This window comes from Diceros bicornis, chromosome 9 (genome assembly GCF_020826845.1).
Source record: "Diceros bicornis minor isolate mBicDic1 chromosome 9, mDicBic1.mat.cur, whole genome shotgun sequence".
Lineage (NCBI taxonomy): Eukaryota > Metazoa > Chordata > Mammalia > Perissodactyla > Rhinocerotidae > Diceros > Diceros bicornis.
The window spans coordinates 5,836,463-5,854,532 of NC_080748.1; the positions used below are offsets into that span (position 1 = coordinate 5,836,463).

The 18,070-nt window shown below is 37.1% G+C and overlaps 1 protein-coding gene across 1 annotated transcript in view; it reads right to left on the reverse strand.

The window, feature by feature from the left end:
* Positions 1 to 3,330: 3,330 nt before the first annotated feature.
* The window catches only part of MICU2 (mitochondrial calcium uptake 2), a 134,550-nt gene continuing 119,810 nt past the window's right edge, over positions 3,331 to 18,070 (reverse strand). The window contains exons 9-12 of the mRNA XM_058547835.1: positions 10,553 to 10,724; positions 5,705 to 5,813; positions 5,129 to 5,286; positions 3,331 to 3,556 (exon numbers count right to left, since the gene is read on the reverse strand). Coding sequence (XP_058403818.1) covers positions 3,491 to 3,556; positions 5,129 to 5,286; positions 5,705 to 5,813; positions 10,553 to 10,724 — 505 coding nt within the window. The 3' untranslated portion in view covers positions 3,331 to 3,490. The remainder of the gene's footprint in view (positions 3,557 to 5,128; positions 5,287 to 5,704; positions 5,814 to 10,552; positions 10,725 to 18,070) is intronic.

An 18,070-nucleotide genomic window follows, 5' to 3' on the forward strand; every position in this document is an offset into this window, starting at 1 on the left:
CCGGACAAGTGGTGTGTTCGTGCGCGCCCGGGATCCGAACCCGGGCCGCCAGCAGCAGAGCGCTCGCACCCAACCACTAAGCCACGGGGCTGGCCCTCAATGATTATTTATTCAACAAAATGATATTAAAGAAATAACTGAAGATTCAGTTTAGATTATTAGAAGTCCAGCTGCTTTCAAGGTCACCATCATCACACTCCTAAGAAGAGACACTGGTAAATCTAGTGTGCTTATTTGATACAAATGTTTATTCATATTCTATTCAAACGGGATCAAGTCATTTTGCAGCAATTACATAATGACAAAAATGAATTATTCATTTTCAAAACATTTTTTTCAGTTGTAAAACATTTCTTTTTGGCTTTGAAAAATAGAAAATTGTATCCTGAATCCCCTGAACACTCTTGTTTTAAGAAAGTCTACTCTTCTGTTCTCTAATATTGCTCTATGTTTAAAAAAAATTTTTTTTTTTGCAGGGGAAGATTTGCCCTGAGCTAACATCTGCTGCCAATCTTCCTCTTTTTTTTTTCTCTCCCCAAAGCCCCAGTGCATAGTTGTGTATCCTAGTTATAAGTCCTTCTAGTTCTATGTGAGCTGCCGCCACAGCATGGCAACTGACAGACAGGTGGTGTGGTTCTGAGACTGGGAAACGAACCCGGGCTGCTGAAGCGGTGAGAGTGCCAAACTTTAATCATCAGGGCTGGCTCTAAAAATCTTAATTGTAATTATATATTTAAAATGTTTTCTGGTTATTTTTCAGTCTTCACCTTTAGACTATATGTTCCATGACAGCAGGGACCATTTGTTTTAACTCACCATTGTATGCTCAGCAACCTAGCAGGTTCTCGGCATACTTCTGACTGACTTTAAAAGCCTGACTGCCCTCCCTTTCTTCCTCTTCCACCCCTTGTCTTTCTCCTCTTTCTCCCTTTCTTTCCCCTCCCACCCTCCTACCCTCCCTTTCTTCCTTTTATTCAATAGATATTTTTTGGATGCCTTTTATAAGCCAGGTACTCAGCTAGACTAGACATACGACGATAACTAAGGCACTGTTCCTGCTCTTGATTTAAGAGTTTAGTAGAGACAAACTTGATATGTGGACAGCAACTTGATGTCTAAAATTTCACCAGGAGGACAAGAAAGGGAAAAGTATCCTGGTCAGGAGGAGCTGGTGTGTGTAAAGTCTTGGGGTAGGGAAATGTGAAAAGCACATGGTGTATGCAGGGAAAGGCCAGGAGTGTTACGGGGCTGGAGTACAGTATTCATGGGATGCTTTGGAAAGTGGGGCAGGAAGAGAGTCAGTGCCAGGTGAGGAGGCTGGATAAGTTAAGGTGAGGCTGTGAAGACACCAGAAACAATCCTAATTTTTGGATTTTTATACCTCTAATCTCTACCCATTAGGGCATCTGGGTAGACAGGTGAAGAGAGAGTCAGTATTTTTGTAGCTAACAGAGGAAATGGTGGAGGATGCACACCTATACTTTTTTGCATTGTTTATCTTTTCTCTTGGTTTGGTTTTACAATAGAGAAATAAAAGATTTAGTTATTTCTAAAATAATGAATTAGAACAAATTTATATTTTTAATCAGCAGCAAAATAAATATTTTTTATAATTAGACAAAAGCTTTTACCACTTGTTAATCTCAAGCATTAAATTATGAGTTTTCCAATTTAGCAGATTACCCTATTTCAAGGCCTTATCTTTTAACAACCGTAAGAGGTTTCCTTGCCCCATTAATCAATTAATTAGTTAACGTTCAATGTAACCTCATGGATTATTTTATTCAATAGGTTATACAGGCTTGGTTATACATATACTCGGAGATATTGTGGGTTTGGTTCCAGACCACTGCAATAAAGCGAGTCACACAAATGTTTTGTTTTTTTCCCCAATGCATATAAAATTTATGTTTACACTATACCATAGTCTAAAAAGTGTGCAATAACTATCTCTAAAAAAACAATGTATATACCTTAATTAAAAAATACTTTATTGATAAAAAATGCTAACCATCATCTGAGCCTTCAGCAAGTCATAATCTTTTTGCTGGGGGAGGGTCTTGTAAATAACACAATATACGAGAATGCAATAAAGCAGAGTGCAGTAAGACAAGGTGTGCCTATAATCCATTACTGACATGAACTACTTTGATGCTCAAATTGTATGAGATTTGGCCAAGGGGAGCCCCTTCAAGTGGTCTCCTGTCCTTCTGACATGTCCCCATTATTTTTTGAGTACTTCTTTACCTTTAGGCACAAGATGTTCCAGGCTCATCTCATACTTTCCCTGCCCCAATCTTGGAATCAGGCATTTATTTGGGGAGTGGAACATGTTTTAAATATTCGCTATATTCTTATTTGAGAAGCATATGTTTTATTTATTTATTTTTATTTATTTTTTTAAATAATTTTATTAATTAATTTATTTATTTTTTCCCCCAAAGCCCCAGTAGATAGTTGTATGTCATAGCTGCACATCCTTATAGTTGCTGTATGTGGGACGCAGCCTCAGCATGGCCGGAGAAGTGGTGCGTCAGTGCTCGCCCAGGATCCGAACCCGGGCCGCCAGCCGCGGAGTGCGAGCACTTAACCGCTAAGCCACGGGGCCGGCCCGTGAGAAGCATATGTTTTAAAAATAATTTTACAATGTTTAAAAAAATGCCACTTCATAATACCATTTTATATCTAATGCCAATTAATTTCTAGTGCCATTTTAAACATTTACCCACAACCCAATATATGGGAATGAGACCCCGATCTTGTTACCAAGATTCTCCCAATTAAACTAGTTTAAGAATATAAACTAATGAGGTTGGCAAGAGATGAGAGTATTTACATTAAAAAAAATGTAGTTTCAAAAAACACATGTAAATGAAACGTATCTCAGTAATTTTTTATCTTTATAAATACTTTATTCTGTTTCCAGATAGGATATTGAAATTTACATGTTATTTTTTAAGACAACTAATATACAGCTAACTGAAATAGAATATACAAGAAGTTTATCAGATATAAGATACAGATGAGAAAACCTGAAATGTTTTTAACTTAATTTGTCCTATTAGGAACATCAGGACTTGTAGAATTGATATTAGCCTTGTGTATCAATGACATTTTTCCATAACCACTTGTTGACGCTTCCAGAGAGCATACTGTGCTAGCGTGTCTAAGCAATCAGTGAATAACCAGGTTTTCCATCTCATCAAAGTACAAAGCATTACTTCAATCCTAGGCCTTCTGACAGAATCCAATATTTGTTTTTGCAAAAGAATACTTTCTTTTTACTAAGTTTTTAAATAAAATCTTATTAAGAAATTATCACATCAGAAAGCAAATACAAGGCATCTTTATTATTAGAAAGGAAATCAATGAAGACTTAAGAAGATAAACATCTAGTACTTAAAAAAAATCTCTCACATTTGGAGCAAGGTAATTCCTACGTTATCTTTTTTCTAAAAAAGACCTTTTCCAGCTTGTTTCCAGACTTCTTTTACTCCTTTAATGCTTTCTTTTTCACACATTTCCAGTATTCTTGTACACTTAGTTGTTGTGGTACCTGTCAACCAAAAGTAAAAATTAAGGGGTCATTCTCTTTGAAGTTAAACATGATTTCGTGTGTACTTTGTTACCGTTTATTTCCCACACTCCTCCAAAAAGGATCTGAGGTGAATTATGTTGTAAAAGATGATTGTAACTGAACTGTAAAATAAGGGTAAAAGATAAAACGTGAGTGTGGTGTAAAAATCTCCTCAGGATAACCAAGTGATGAAGGCAGACTGAGTATATGTGAATGGAAGTTCCTCCCTAAGACACTGAAGACTTTGGGCGGTCTTCCACATGTTGCTTTTAAAATGTAATTATTTCACAATGTTTTCATTTTATAATATTTCCGCTTTTCTGGTGAACTTTATTTAGCTATGTGGAATAAAAATTATAAGCCTAAAACTTTGATTTAACCTTGGCTAAAATTAAAAAGAAAGAAACTATGGGTTACAATTTCTTTTTAAGAAAGAAAAGAAATAATATAATTCACGTAAGTGATCTGTGAATTAAAAGCACTGTGTGGTTATTATTCCTCTCAACTAAACAAGAAAGTAAAGGTGAGAAAATATTTGGATCCTGGTGACCACAGGAGCAGAGCATTGCTGGAAATCCATCAAATGGAAGCAAAAGTCTATTTTAGATTATATATATGTTCTTTTTTCTATCATTGCTTTACAGCACTTTAATGTTTTTTTGAGAAATGACAAAGAGGCTCCTGGGTATATTAAATTAACTGCAAAAATTGGTTTAATATACAGGAATATGATTATTAACTATGAGGTGTTAAGATAGCTATAAAGCTTATAAAACATGATTACTAATGGAAATCATATTTGTTCATTTTCCATAAATAATGTTGGTAGCAGGAAAATGAATTTGCTTTTCTAAGTTGCAAATAAGTAGCGTCGTTTTTATGAACCCACCACATTCTCTCTCTCATTCTCCCTCCTTCTTTTCTTCTGGCTTAACTACCTATTGATGTAGTTCTCTTTGGACCCCTGTTTTCAACCTGCAGACTGTTTTCATGAGAGTGCTTCCAGCAGATTCTCATCTAAACAAAATTTTGAGTTTGATTTGTCCTACAGTTACAGACCAACATGCGAATGTGAGTGAATAATTATAATAGCTAACATTTACTTTAAATGTCTCAGACACTATAGTAAGTATTTTACACTTAATTCCCACAATAATTCTTTCTGGGAGATTCTATTAGTTTCCTCATTGTACAGGTGAAGAATCCGAGGCTCAGAAAAATTAAGGGGCTTTGCAAGATTCCGCAGTTAATAAATGATAGAGTGGGATTTGAATCTAGATGTGTCTAACTACAGAGCCCCAAGTAAAATTCCAGGCTATGATTTCTGAATAGTGATTTCTGATTAGATTCAGGTTTAAAAAAAAAAGGCAAAGAAAAATGTTAGATCTCATCTGTAGGAGATAGTTCAGTGTTAAATTGTGGCTTATAATCTCTTTATAAAAACAATGAAAACTCCATTTAAGACTATATATTTGCTCAAATTCTAGGTTTAATACCACTCATTTAATTACATGTAAACATGCAGTTATTTAAAAACTCAAAAACTGTTACCCATAAGCCTCGATGCATCCTGTTTTTTAACACCCCAAGAAACTCTTCATGACTAAGACATTCATCACCATCCAAATCAAAGATCTTGAAGACAGTGTCCAAAATGTTGTTCGAGAGCTCCTGTCCTGTTGCTACTTTCACAGCTCTCTTAAACTCCGCTGAAAAAAGAAAACATAAAACAACTCATCAACCACGTGGAAGAGTCTAAGTGGAATTAATCTAAATTTTCATTATTTGAAAAGTAAAGAAAAAAAAAATGCTCATCAAGAATATATTCAAATAAATTTGGCTGAGAAATGTCATGCAAGGAACTGCAAGATAAGTAGCCTATTTTAATTTAATCAGTGTTTTAAACACAAATATTTAAATATTTTCTTCTCCTTTTCTGGGGAAAAATAAGAAAGTAAAAGCAAATAAAGTAATGTGAGTGTTGGTGCTGTAACTCTAGAATAACCATACTGAATTAATTAACAGGCCAATCAATCGTTTTACTGATAACTTGCTCTTGATTGGTATCACTTAGTTGAAGAATAGAGTGATACTGTTTATAGACGATAAATGATTCATAGAACTTACCAAGTCTGACGGGACGATGAGCTAAACTAAACATTTGCATGGCAATAGCAAAGTCTTCCAAATGGGTCGTAAAATGACAAAATGACTTGAACTCATCCAAACTAATGCTCTAATAAAAGAACAAAAGTGAGTTTTTATTACAATTTTGTAAATACATTAAAATAATCTTATGAATTTAAGTGTGAGTCCTCTTTTCTATCATAAAGCTTATGAACATGTATCTTTCTAAGCAAGTCTATTAAAAAGTTTGAGATGCAGAATGACAGAATTATAGATTTCAGAGATTAAGAGAACCCCAAGAGATTAACTGGCAGGGCCGTTGTGTATGACTGTGCAGACTGGACACTGTGTGAATGGGGGTCTCCTGGAGTTGTGCAGTGCAAGACCTGAGGTGGCCCTGTGTTAGAGACCGAATAGTGTTCCTCAAAATTCCTATGCTGAAACCCTAATTCTCAATGTGACTGTGTTGGAAGACAGGGCCTTCAGGGAGGTAACTGAGGCTAAATGGGGTCTTAAAGGCGGGGCTGTAATCCGATAGGGCTGGTGTCTGGATAAGAAGAGGAAAAGACACCAGAGTTCTCTCTCATTCTGCGTGTGAGCACAGAGAAAAGACCATGTGAGGACACAGTGAGAAGGCAGTAGTCTGCAGGGTGGGAGGCAAGATCCGACCAGAAATCAACCCTGTTGGCACCCTGATCTTGCATTTCCAAGCTCCAGAACTGTGAGAAAATAAATTTGTTGTTTAAGCTACCTAGGCTGTTGTATTTTGTTATAGCATCCTGAGGAGACTAATACATTCTGTTAAGTCCTTGCTTTTCTGCTTTGTTTTACCAGTAGACAGAGCACTGAGTAAGAGTACTGGGTTTTGGAGTTAGATGGGCCTATGCTGAAATTCCAGTTCTGTCATTCATTGTGTATATGGTCTTAGCCTCTCTAAGCCTTAGAGATTAAGTAATTTGTCTAAGGTCTACCAAATGGAACAATCAGGATTTGAACCTTGGTCCACCTGACTTCAAAACCTATGCACTGGGCTGGCCCTGTGGCTTAGCGGTTAAGTGCACGTGCTCCGCTGCTGGCGGCCCGGGTTAGGATCCCAGGCGCGCACCGACACACCGCTTCTCTGGCCATGCTGAGGCCACGTCCCACATATAGCAGCTAGAAGGATATGCAACTATGACATACAGCTATCTACTGGGGCTTTGGGGATAAAAAGAAGGAGGAATGGCAGTAGATGTTAGCTTAGAGCCAGTCTTCCTCAGCAAAAAGAGGAGGATTAGCATGGATGTTAGCTCAGGGCTGATCTTCCTCACAAAACAAAAACAAACAAACAAACAAACAAAAACAAACCTATGCACTGAAAAACTAAACAAGCAAAAATTAAGCTAAAAAAACTAGTTTTTCCATTGAAAAAGTAAACAAAGTATGAAAATTCTTAATTTGAAAGTAACTTCTTCCCTGCCTGAAAAAAAGTTTCTCTTTGTAGGAAACTTCAGGATCATGCTCTCTGCATACATGTCATCTTATTCAAGTTTCACTGCTTTCAACTTTTGTGAATTTATGGAATTCTTATTTTTAAAATTTTAAGTTTTTGAAGAGGTAATATATACACATGGTAAAAAACAATTCTAACAGCACAATGGATAAAAAATGAAAAGTTTTCTTTTCTCTTTTGACCTCCAGTTCCGTTCCCTAGAGGTAAAGCACTGTTATCAATTCCTGGTGTATCCTTCCAGAAATATTCTACTCATAAAAGCACACACACACACCCACCCACACACCCTTGTTTTACACAGTGGGAGCATCCTCATCACACGTTTCTATACCTTGCTTTATGCTCTTAACAATAGATCTTTTCAGCACAAATAAGAGAATGGCCATTTCTCTACATCAAGATCTCAAAGCAGGCACTGGGTGCAATTTTTGCTTTGCTGATGGGTGGAAAACAGTATCAATGTTTGAATCTGTATATCTTTAATTGTGAATGAAGTTAAACACTTTTCACTTTTATGTTTATTAGTCATTTATGGATTTCTCTTCTTGTGTCTTTATGTCGTTTGACCAGATTTTTAATGGGTTGTTAGGTGACTTATTGCTGGAGACAGTTCTCCATGGGTCTTTCATGTTTCTGCACATCTTGCAAACAGAGGCACCAACTACCTTTTTGTTCCATACTATCTTTCCAAGGATGTTTGCATAGTGAACAGCCTTGAATACAGACAGTGTCTCCCTCGGGAGCAGAACACAGCTTTGCTTACTGCCTGTTATAAAAGATTCAGGTTCCCCAAGATGAGGTTCCTCAGCTGTGGTGCAAATCCACCGCATGGGCAGCATCCACCAGGACCCCTCAGTATCGTGCCCACGGGACTTGGGAGGCAAGGGGGAACTGACACAAACATGATGCTCATGCTGTTGCTATGCTATGAATAATAAAGGTCTTTGTCTCTGACCCAGCATCCATGAAATGGTAAAGGCTAACTTGAAAATAGATAAAATTTCAGACACTTTACAGTTATTAACACATTGATTTTTAAGATTCTATTAAATACTAAATAGGGTAAAATGTCAGATCCTTGAAAGTTCTTGATTTTTTAAGATCCCATTATAAATTAAAGAAGTTGGTCTATTAGATGTGATGCCAATGTTTCCCATTTTGTTAATTTTTTCTTTTGACTTTGATTATAATTTTGGGGGGATGAGGGGCAGGCAACAGAATTTTACTTTTTAGGTGGTAATTTCATCAATTTTCCTTGAAAGCTTCTGGGTTTTGCTTAGAAAGATATGTATACCCACCATCTTTCTAAGATGACTAATTCCTAGATTTCTTCTGTACTTATTCAGTTCAATTTTTTTTAACATTTAATTCTTTCATCCATCTGGAATTTATTTTACAGTAATGAGTGAGGTAGAGATTTACCTTCATTTTCTCCCTCAGGTGGCCAGTGAATTATCCTAATGCCATTTATTAATAATTCTTCTTTTACCCAACTAATCTGCAATATGAGTTTACATATACTAAATTTCCATGTGTATCTGGGTTTATTTTTGGACTTTATATTCTGTTCAATTGATATGTCTGTTAAATTCATTGTCAGTAATAAACTGTTTTAGTTACCAATGTTTGATGATACATTTTAATATCTTGGCATTCTTCTTTTTTTGGTAAGGAAGATGGTCCCTGAGCCAACATCTGTGCCAGTCTTCCTCTATTTTGTATGTGGGATGCTGCCACAGCATGGCTTGATGAGTGGTGCATAGGTCCACGCCTGGGATCTGAACCTGTGAACCCTGGGCCACCAAAGCAGAGCGTATAAACTTAACCACTATGCCACTGGGCTGGCCCCCTTTTTTTTTTTTAAAGACTTTTTTTCAGAGCAATCTTAGGTTCACAGCAAAATTGAGGGGAAGGTACAGAGACTTCCTGTAAACCTCTTGCCCCTTCACCATTCTTTTCATATAAACTTTTATGGCTTGTCTAGTTCCCTCTGGAGAGTCCAATGACATTTTTATTGAAATCCATTAGTGTTCACCAATATCTGGTTCTCTTCTGATTCCTGCACATATGAAAGATTATACTTCTTCGCTTCCTTGCGGTTAGGTGGGGTCATGTGATTAGTCTGGCCAGTGGCCAAGTGTGATGTTTCCAGGCCAAAACATTTAATTGCTGGAATGTGACTCACTCCTTCCTTTTCCTGCCACAGCCTCTGAGGGTGGTGTTTTTTCCAGATAGTGGAGCTCCAAGATGACAGAGCCTTGGAGAGTCTGGATCCCTGAGCAACTATATGGGCAGAACCTCCCACCAGCCCACAATGGAAATGCAGCATGATGGAGGGAAAAAACCTTTCTTGGGTTCGCTATGGGATTTCAGGGTTAATTTGTAATTGCAGGAAACCTAGGCTGTTCTGACTAATATAACCATTACATTTATAGACTAATTTAAGGGACAACTGCCATATTTATAACACTAAGACTTCCTATTCAATAATAGGGAATGTCACTATAATTAGATAAATTTTCTTTGATGTCCATCAAGACTGTAAAGTTTTTTTCATGTATTTCTTGTTAAATTTATTTCTAATTGGTGTATATATATTTCTATTGCAATTATAAATGGAATCTTCATTATATTTTATTATCTTTTTCCTCACTATAGAAATAGCTTTTAAAAAAATTATATAAAAATAACATGCGCATTCCAAAAAAATGTTTTGGAACAATAAAGTAAAAATAATACATAAAGTAAAAATCACTTGAAATCTCACCACAGTATATTAATCATTTGGCAATCATCATTTCATGCACCTCATATATATATATATATACACACACGCACATATACCCACACACACACACACATGCCATTACATTTTCTAACTTGCAATTTGTACATATGATAGCTACTTCTAATATATTAGCATTGTAACAGGCATTTGATTTAATTTTTCTTGTTTCTAATGATTTTTTAATTTGATTCTCTTGAGTTCTCTAGGCTTATAATCATATCTATGCAAACAAAGACAACTGTCATCTCCTTTCAAATTTTTATACTCTTTTATCTTGTTAATTTGCACTGGCTAAGATTTCCAGAACAATAGCAAGTAATAGCAGTGACAGTGGACACTCTTGTCTTATTCCTGACTTTACTGGAAATGTAAAACTTGTGTTTGCTATACCGATTCTATCTTAGGCAATAGTTCATTCATAAGAAAATAGTATGTGGAGAACATTTGTCAACTTGATTTTATACTTAAATAATAGAGAGTAGCATAGTCTTGGTTAATTTGGAAATTAATTATATAAATGTTTAATTATGTCATCTTTATCACAAGCATCATAAAAAGGCATACCAACCTCTCCTGCTGACAACTTCTCTCTCACATTTTTCCAATAAATGTCTTTATTTGCAGTGTTAGTGAAAAAAAGTAGCCACTCTGCAAAGTCTTCTTTTCTCATGAAACTCAAACCTTTAGAGAATTGAAGGAATTCCATTTCTTGGACCTCTGCTTGTAAATTTTCCATAAATCTAAATGTTAAAATACAAAATAGGTATAAGTGGCATTCAACCTTAATATTGTAAATGGGATTTCAAAGCCCCTTCAGCATTACCTACTGAGTGGCTGGCCTCTTGATATGGTGAGTCAAATGAAGCATTAGTGCTGCACAAAGGGTTGTGCGGAGTGGGAGGAGGCAGAGAAGCTGATTCAGTCCAACAGTTGCTTCAATCTGTGACTCCCTATACTCAATTTGTGCAAATTATACCTGGCAATCTACATTCGGGTAAACTTAAAGACTTAAACAATTATGTTAAATGTTGCTTTGATACATCCATAGCAATTTTTTTCCAATATAGTAAAATTATCAATAATCAAGGAAACTTAAAATTCAGTTGGGATACTGCTTTTAGAGTGTTAATCATAATTCATGGCTCCGAATATATACATACATTTTTTAAATTTTATTTATTTTATTTTTTTCCCCCAAAGCCCCAGTAGACAGTTGTATGTCATAGCTGCACATCCTTCTAGTCGCTGCACGTGGGACGTGGCCTCAGCATGGCCGGAGAAGCGGTGCATCGGTGCGCGCCCGGGATCCGAACCTGGGCCGCCAGCAGCGGAGTGTGTGCACTTAACCGCTAAGCCACGGGGCCGGCCCTACGAATATTTTTCAGATACCAAAGTTGATCGGTGTAATCAATGGCTTTGCATCAAAAGCTTATATCTACTCAAAAATATTTATAATATTTTGGACAATAACATGTCTATATGACACAATGTTCTTTTTTAATAAAAACAACACAACACTTTGATCAAACTGTCATCAACAGCTTCCTGGGAAAGGTACAAGTTGAAAGGATATCAGATTAAAAAAATATTTTCTTTGAACAAGAATTAAAAAATGTTGCACTTGATTTATTTATAACCTAAATCAGGTGAAAAGTATTATTATCTCCATGAATTTTAATATGTTGCAGATCCCTTTATTCACCTTTCCATATGTTAAAAGATCTGTACTATCTGTCATGTCACAATTTAATGGAAATATACAAGGGGTGAAAAACAGATACATTCTAGCTCAATGGGAGAAAAACCGCCACTGTTAAAAAACTACTTGCTTTAGATTCTACATTTATCCCACAAACCTTAAATGCATGAAGGAAGAGTTTGCTTTTCAGCTTCTATCTATGTGGGAGGTAAGCGTCTGTTACCTACAACATTTTCTGAATGTACTGGATACAAAGATTTCTCAATAACATGTGTCTTTCTGGGTCAAAGCAGAATTTTATCTAAAATTTGAAGCATTTCAAGTTGGACTGATAGATCAACAAAATCTTCTATTAATATGCTTTGTCCTTTGTTTTATTGAGTTTTACTGTACTGTAATGACAATCAATTTATTCTTACTAGGATTGTTAAAAGAATGCTTTCCTTGCAAATGAGTCTAGTGAATTAGTGAAGTAGAAAATGTGGTATAAAAACATTACTAACTTATTCCTTTCCTTTTTCTTTTTCTTCAGGGTCTGAGGCTGAAATACTATGAACTTAATTGCTGTTAAACTAGACAGATTTTCCTTGACTTACAATAGGGTTATGTCCCGATAAATCCATCGTAAGTTGAAAATATCATAAGTTCAAAATGCATTTAATACACCTAACCTATGGAACATCATAGCTTAGCCTAGCCTACCTAAATGTACTTAGAATACTTACATTAGCAAAATCATCTAACACAAAGCCTATTTTATAAGACAGTGTTGAATATCTCATATAATTTATTGAATACTGTACTGAAAGTGAAAAACAGAATGGTCGTCTGGGTTACAAAAGGTTGTAAGTGCATCGGTTGTTGACCCTCGTGATCGAGTGGCCGCCTGGGAGTTGTGGCTCGCTGCTGCTGCCCAGCATCATGAGAGAGGATTGTATTGCATATCGCCAGCCCGGGAAAAGATCAAAATTCAAAATTCGAAGCACAGTTTCCACTGAACACGTATTACTTCAGCACCATCATAAAGCCAAAAAATTGTGTTGAAGGGACCGTCTGTACATTGTCTGGTTTAAGCTACTCTCATCTTAACTAATTATACTACTTTTGAAGAACATAAGTATATTTTATGATGATAATCTTTTCTAAGTCTAAAATTATAGATCTTGTTATGACATGAAAATCTGGAACATGATACTGGACATAAATACATGAATTAAAGAATTTACAGTACATAAGGCCACCAGAGGCATTCTGAACAAATTAAATAGTTTAAAAATTAGTGGATTAATTGGAAACAATGGGAAAAATCTGCTTTTCCTTATCTGGGGTTTTTTAAACTTTTTTTTTTTTAATAATTTTATTTATTTATTTTTCCCCCAAAGCCCCAGTAGATAGTTGTATGCCATAGCTGCACATCCTTCCAGTCACTGTACGTGGGACATGGCCTCAGCATGGCCGTAGAAGCGGCGCGTCAGTGCGCGCCCGGGATCCAAACCCGAGCCGCCAGCAGCGGAGTGCGCGCACTTAACCGCTAAGCCACAGGGCCGGCCCTGGGGTTTTTTAGGTTATGGTGCATCAGAGCTGCTCAGACCAGCTGTGAGAGTGCATCCTGCACACGTCTTCCCACCTCTACTTCATGTCTGGCAGCTTGAAATTGGCTTGGCAGAGTATTTACACTACTAATTGGCAAGTGCTACAAATCAAGGCTGTTCCTGAGAGTTGATCATTAAATATATTTACCAGCACACTACTGCTTACAGACATCTTTGAATTTATAAAAACTTCATGAATTGAGAACATTCTCAGCTAATAATTGGTATTTCAGAATTTAAAAAAATTCTAGTCCTAAAAACTACATCAGTAGCAATATCATTCTAATTTTTCCTGATGAGAAAAGTTGAGACTAATTTTATTTCCTTTATAACTATTTCTCTAACATATCTTAAATCATAGAATTATTTTCAGTTTTAAAAATTTATTGGTATAAAAAATGAGGTCAGGGGCCGGCCCAGTGGCATAGTGGTTAAGTTCATGTGCTTTGCTTTGGCGGCCTGGGGTTCACGGGTTCGGATCCTGGGCGCAGACCTGCGCACCACTTATCAAGCCATGCTGTGGCAGGTGCCCCACGCATAATGTAGAGGAAGATGGGTACGGGTGTTAGCCCAGGGTCAGTCTTCCTCAGCAAAAAGAGTATGATTGGCAACCGATGTTAGCCAAGGGCTAATCTTCCTCACCAAAAAAGAAAAAAAGGTCAAATGTACCATACTGGAAATAAACCCAAGGGATTATTTCTGGTCACTATTTTTAAGGCTAACCCTTAGAGTTTAAAAGAAATGCAAAAGAAAAGGCCCCAAATGGGCCGGCCCCGTGGCTTGGTGGTTAAGTGTGCGCGCTCCGATGCTGGTGGCCGGGGTTCGGATCCCGGGCGTGCACCGAGGCACCACTTCTCCGTCCATCCCGAGGCCGAGTCCCACATACAGGAACTGAAGGGATGTGCAGCTATGACATACAACTATCTACTGGGGCTTTGGGGGGAAAAAATAAATAAATAAAACCTTTAAAAAAAAAAAAAAGAAAAGGCCTCAAATAAAGTAGGAGAGAAGAGGAAAAAAGAGACAAGAAAGACATAATAAAACAAAGAGGTGTTGACATAGAGTGGGTAAATGCCATCAACAGCAGCCCAAGTAGCCTCGGAATGAATGTTTTTTTTCTTGAACTATATGTATGCTGATAAAGAACTGAATTTTCACAATTAAATTACCTGTTGATTTCATAACAATGAATAAACACCAAAATTCCAGGAGAAAGAACTTAAATTATACTTTAGTTTTTATTTAAATGGCTAAGCAGTATTTCAGTTGGAAATCTTTTGACTAGTTGTAAAAGTAAAAAAACAAACAAACCACAAATTTACCCACATGCTCCCTCAATAACTGATGTTTCTCTTGACAAGTGGTAGTATCTACTGAATGTCTGTCCCTCTGGTTACCTGATCTAGTACTATTTCCTTGAAAGCTCATTCAATGCACCAAACCACCTGCCAGGGAACTGTGGGACTAACTCTTTCAGAAACTTTGTGACCACTTAAAACCTTTTAAGACAAACCTGGGTCTGAATATCACCTCTTCAGTTTCTAAGGTATATGACCCTGGACCAAGCCCCTTAATCTCATAAAGTCCCAGTGATAAAAAGGGAAGACTATCTACCTCACTTTGTAAGGATAGGTGAAATAATATATGTAGAATACTTAGACAAATGCCAGGCACACAGTAAGTACTCAACAGACAGTAGCTGTGATGGCACCAAGGATGGATGTAACTATCTTTTCCTATTCAACCTTACTCAAGCCCAGACTCTACTCTTAGTTGCTGTGACTGCTCTCTTGACCATATCTTCAGCTCCCTTGGGCTGCTGAAGGCCTTCTTCAGGTGCAACTTGAAGAAAACCATACAATAACTACACATAGTGGTACCAGCATAAATTCATGGTCCACATCTTCAGTTGTGTTCTCAACTCTTCCAGACACCATTCTGCTAGCTTAGAAAGCTCTCCTTGGGCCGGCCCCGTGGCTTAACGGTTGGGTACATGTGCTCCGCTGCTGGCAGCCCGTGTTTGGATCCCGGGCGTGCACTGACGCACCGCTTGTCCGGCCATGCTGAGGCCGCGTCCCACATGCAGCGACTGGAAGGATGTGCAGCTATGACATACAACTACCTACTGGGGCTTTGGGGGGGAAAAAAAAGAAAGCTCTCCTTTTTATTTTACACAGTGGCTGTAACTCCTTTACACTCTACAAATCTATCCCATTGGTTTTCTATTTGTCCTCAGCAGATGATCTTGCTCCAACTTAGGAAAACTAGAAATTATTATTTAAGAAATTCTCTCATTTTCTTGCTATCACTCCAGAAATGTAACAGCACCCAGGAAAAGGGAGTCCCTTTTCTTATTGATGGCTAATTTACCTACCTATACTCTGAATTCCATCTATATTCCTGTATTCCCTCCTTTTCAGGGAACTTGTTCCTGATTATTCCCATTTACTTCTGTACTCAGTCTTTTCCTCTTTACATCATCATTTAAACATGTGGGGAAAAACTTTCTTACACTCTCCTCCTGCTATTGTCCCCTCTCTCTTCCTTTTTTGTAGTCAATCTTCTTGAAAGAGTTACCTGTATTTCTTTTTCTACTCACCCCTCACTCACTCCTCAGCCCGCTGCAATCTGGCTTCTGCTCCCACCGACAATGTTTAAGCTACATTCGTCCTTTTCTTGCCTCAGCTTGCTCTTACTTGTGTTCTTTAGCTCAGTGAATAGGTATCACACCCCTCACTGGCTCCAGTCAAAAACTGGGCATTATCTTTGATTTCTCCCTCACTCTTCATCCAGCCCATCACCAAATACTATTAATTTCCTTCTCTTGAACAGTCCCTTGGATTCTTCCCCTCTTCTCTATTCCTACGGCCACCACCTTTGTCTAATCACCATCATTTCTCCTTTATCAATGCAACAACTTCTGACAGATCTCCTTGCCTTCTGACAGATCTCCTCAGCTAATCTGCCAAATCTGACAATCACTTTACTCTCCTGCTTAAAAACCTTCAATGGCTCCCTACTGTTCTCATCATGGCATCAAAAGCCTTAATAATGTTGCCTATGTTTACTTTGCTACTTTCCTCTCTTGCTAGTCCCCTCTTTAAATTTCTGCTTAAGTCACAATGAACTTCCAGTTTCTGAATTTGCCACGTCTTCTCTTGCCTTTATATATATTATTTTATCTATTTAGTAACTGTGGGTTCAGACAACACTGGGTTGACAATTCTTACCAATTCTCAAATACAGATTTTTTTCCTAATTGAGAAATTAAGAAAATTAACTACCGGTACAGAGCAGTAGTCTATCTACATTACACATTACATCAATTAAAGTATTCTCAGCAATGACAGTAAACTTAAAATATTTCTGAGAATTTTTTTTCTTTTAAAGATTTTATTTATTGATTTTTTCCCTCCAAAGCCCCAGTAGATAGTTGTATGTCATAGTTCCACATCCTTCTAGTTGTTGTATGTGGGACGCGGCCTCAGCATGGCCGGAGAAGCGGTGCGTCGGTGCGCGCCCGGGGTTCCGAACCCAGCAGTGGAGCGCGCGCACTTAACTGCTAAGCCATGGGGCTGGCCCTGAGAATTTTTTTCTAACCTAGATTAAATTCATTGTGTACTGGTAGCACCACAAAATGAACCTATTTAGTACTGAATATTCATATTATCAGTCAGTCTATAATCAAAATTTAGGATGGAAAAATAGATGATGAGGTGGTGTTTCTTCTCACGTTCTCTGATGGGGGAAAATTTTTGCCAGGGCTAAAGAGTTAGATAAAAACATCAATATTTTTTAAGGTACAATTTGACTTGGAGATTCGGACAAAATTATTATTTGAGTGCAAAACAGATTTTTTAAATAATTGATTTTTTTTCTTAGTGTAAAGCCTACACTTACTGAGAAATGTTTTTGTTCCAGCAATTTCTTAGTTCTTTTGTGTGAATTAAGAATTTAAATTTATTTAAATTTCTATAATTAATAATGCATAAAAATATGGAATATTGACTGGTTAAATTTGATATCAATATCTTTTGCTATATATATATTATTTTTGCTTTATAACTTTGGATTTCTTGATAAGTCTAATTACATTACTAGCATATTTCTAGAAGACTTTATAACATTTAGGGATCCTTCATAAAATTCATATAAATTCTCAATATTTTGTCTTAAGTGACTATTAAACACTACTAAATTTTCAAATTAAAAAACTGATAAAATTGAAAAGAACTTTGCCATCTGTGATGAAAAATAAAAGTGGCGTCTAGTTTTCTGTTCTAACTTAAAAAATCCTTCTCTCTGAATTTTAAAGCAGTCCGTCCTTGGGAGAAAAAGGCAGTGAGAATACCACACTTTTATTTTAGTTTTGAATTTTTTTCTTTATTTTTACTTTTTATTTTCTTAAACATTCCTTTTTTTTTTTTTTAATTTTATTTATTTATTTCCCCCCAAAGCCCCAGTAGATAGTTGTATGTCATAGCTGCACATCCTTCTAGTTGCTGTATGTGGGACAAGGCCTCAGCATGGCCGGAGAAGCGGTGCGTCGGTGCGCGCCCGGGATGGAACGCAGGCCGCCAGCAGCGGAGCGCGCACACTTAACCGCTAAGCCACGGGGCCGGCCCTGAATTTTCTTCTTTAGATGTTGAATGAAGGAGCCTTTTGGGAAAGAGATTGAGGACATTCCAAGCTGAAGAAGATACCTTAAGCGAGAGAGCTGGGCAAGTGCAAACAGAGAAAAAAGCCAGAGAAAGACAACTCCCTAAGGAAAGAGATCTGGTAGCTGGAAAACAAG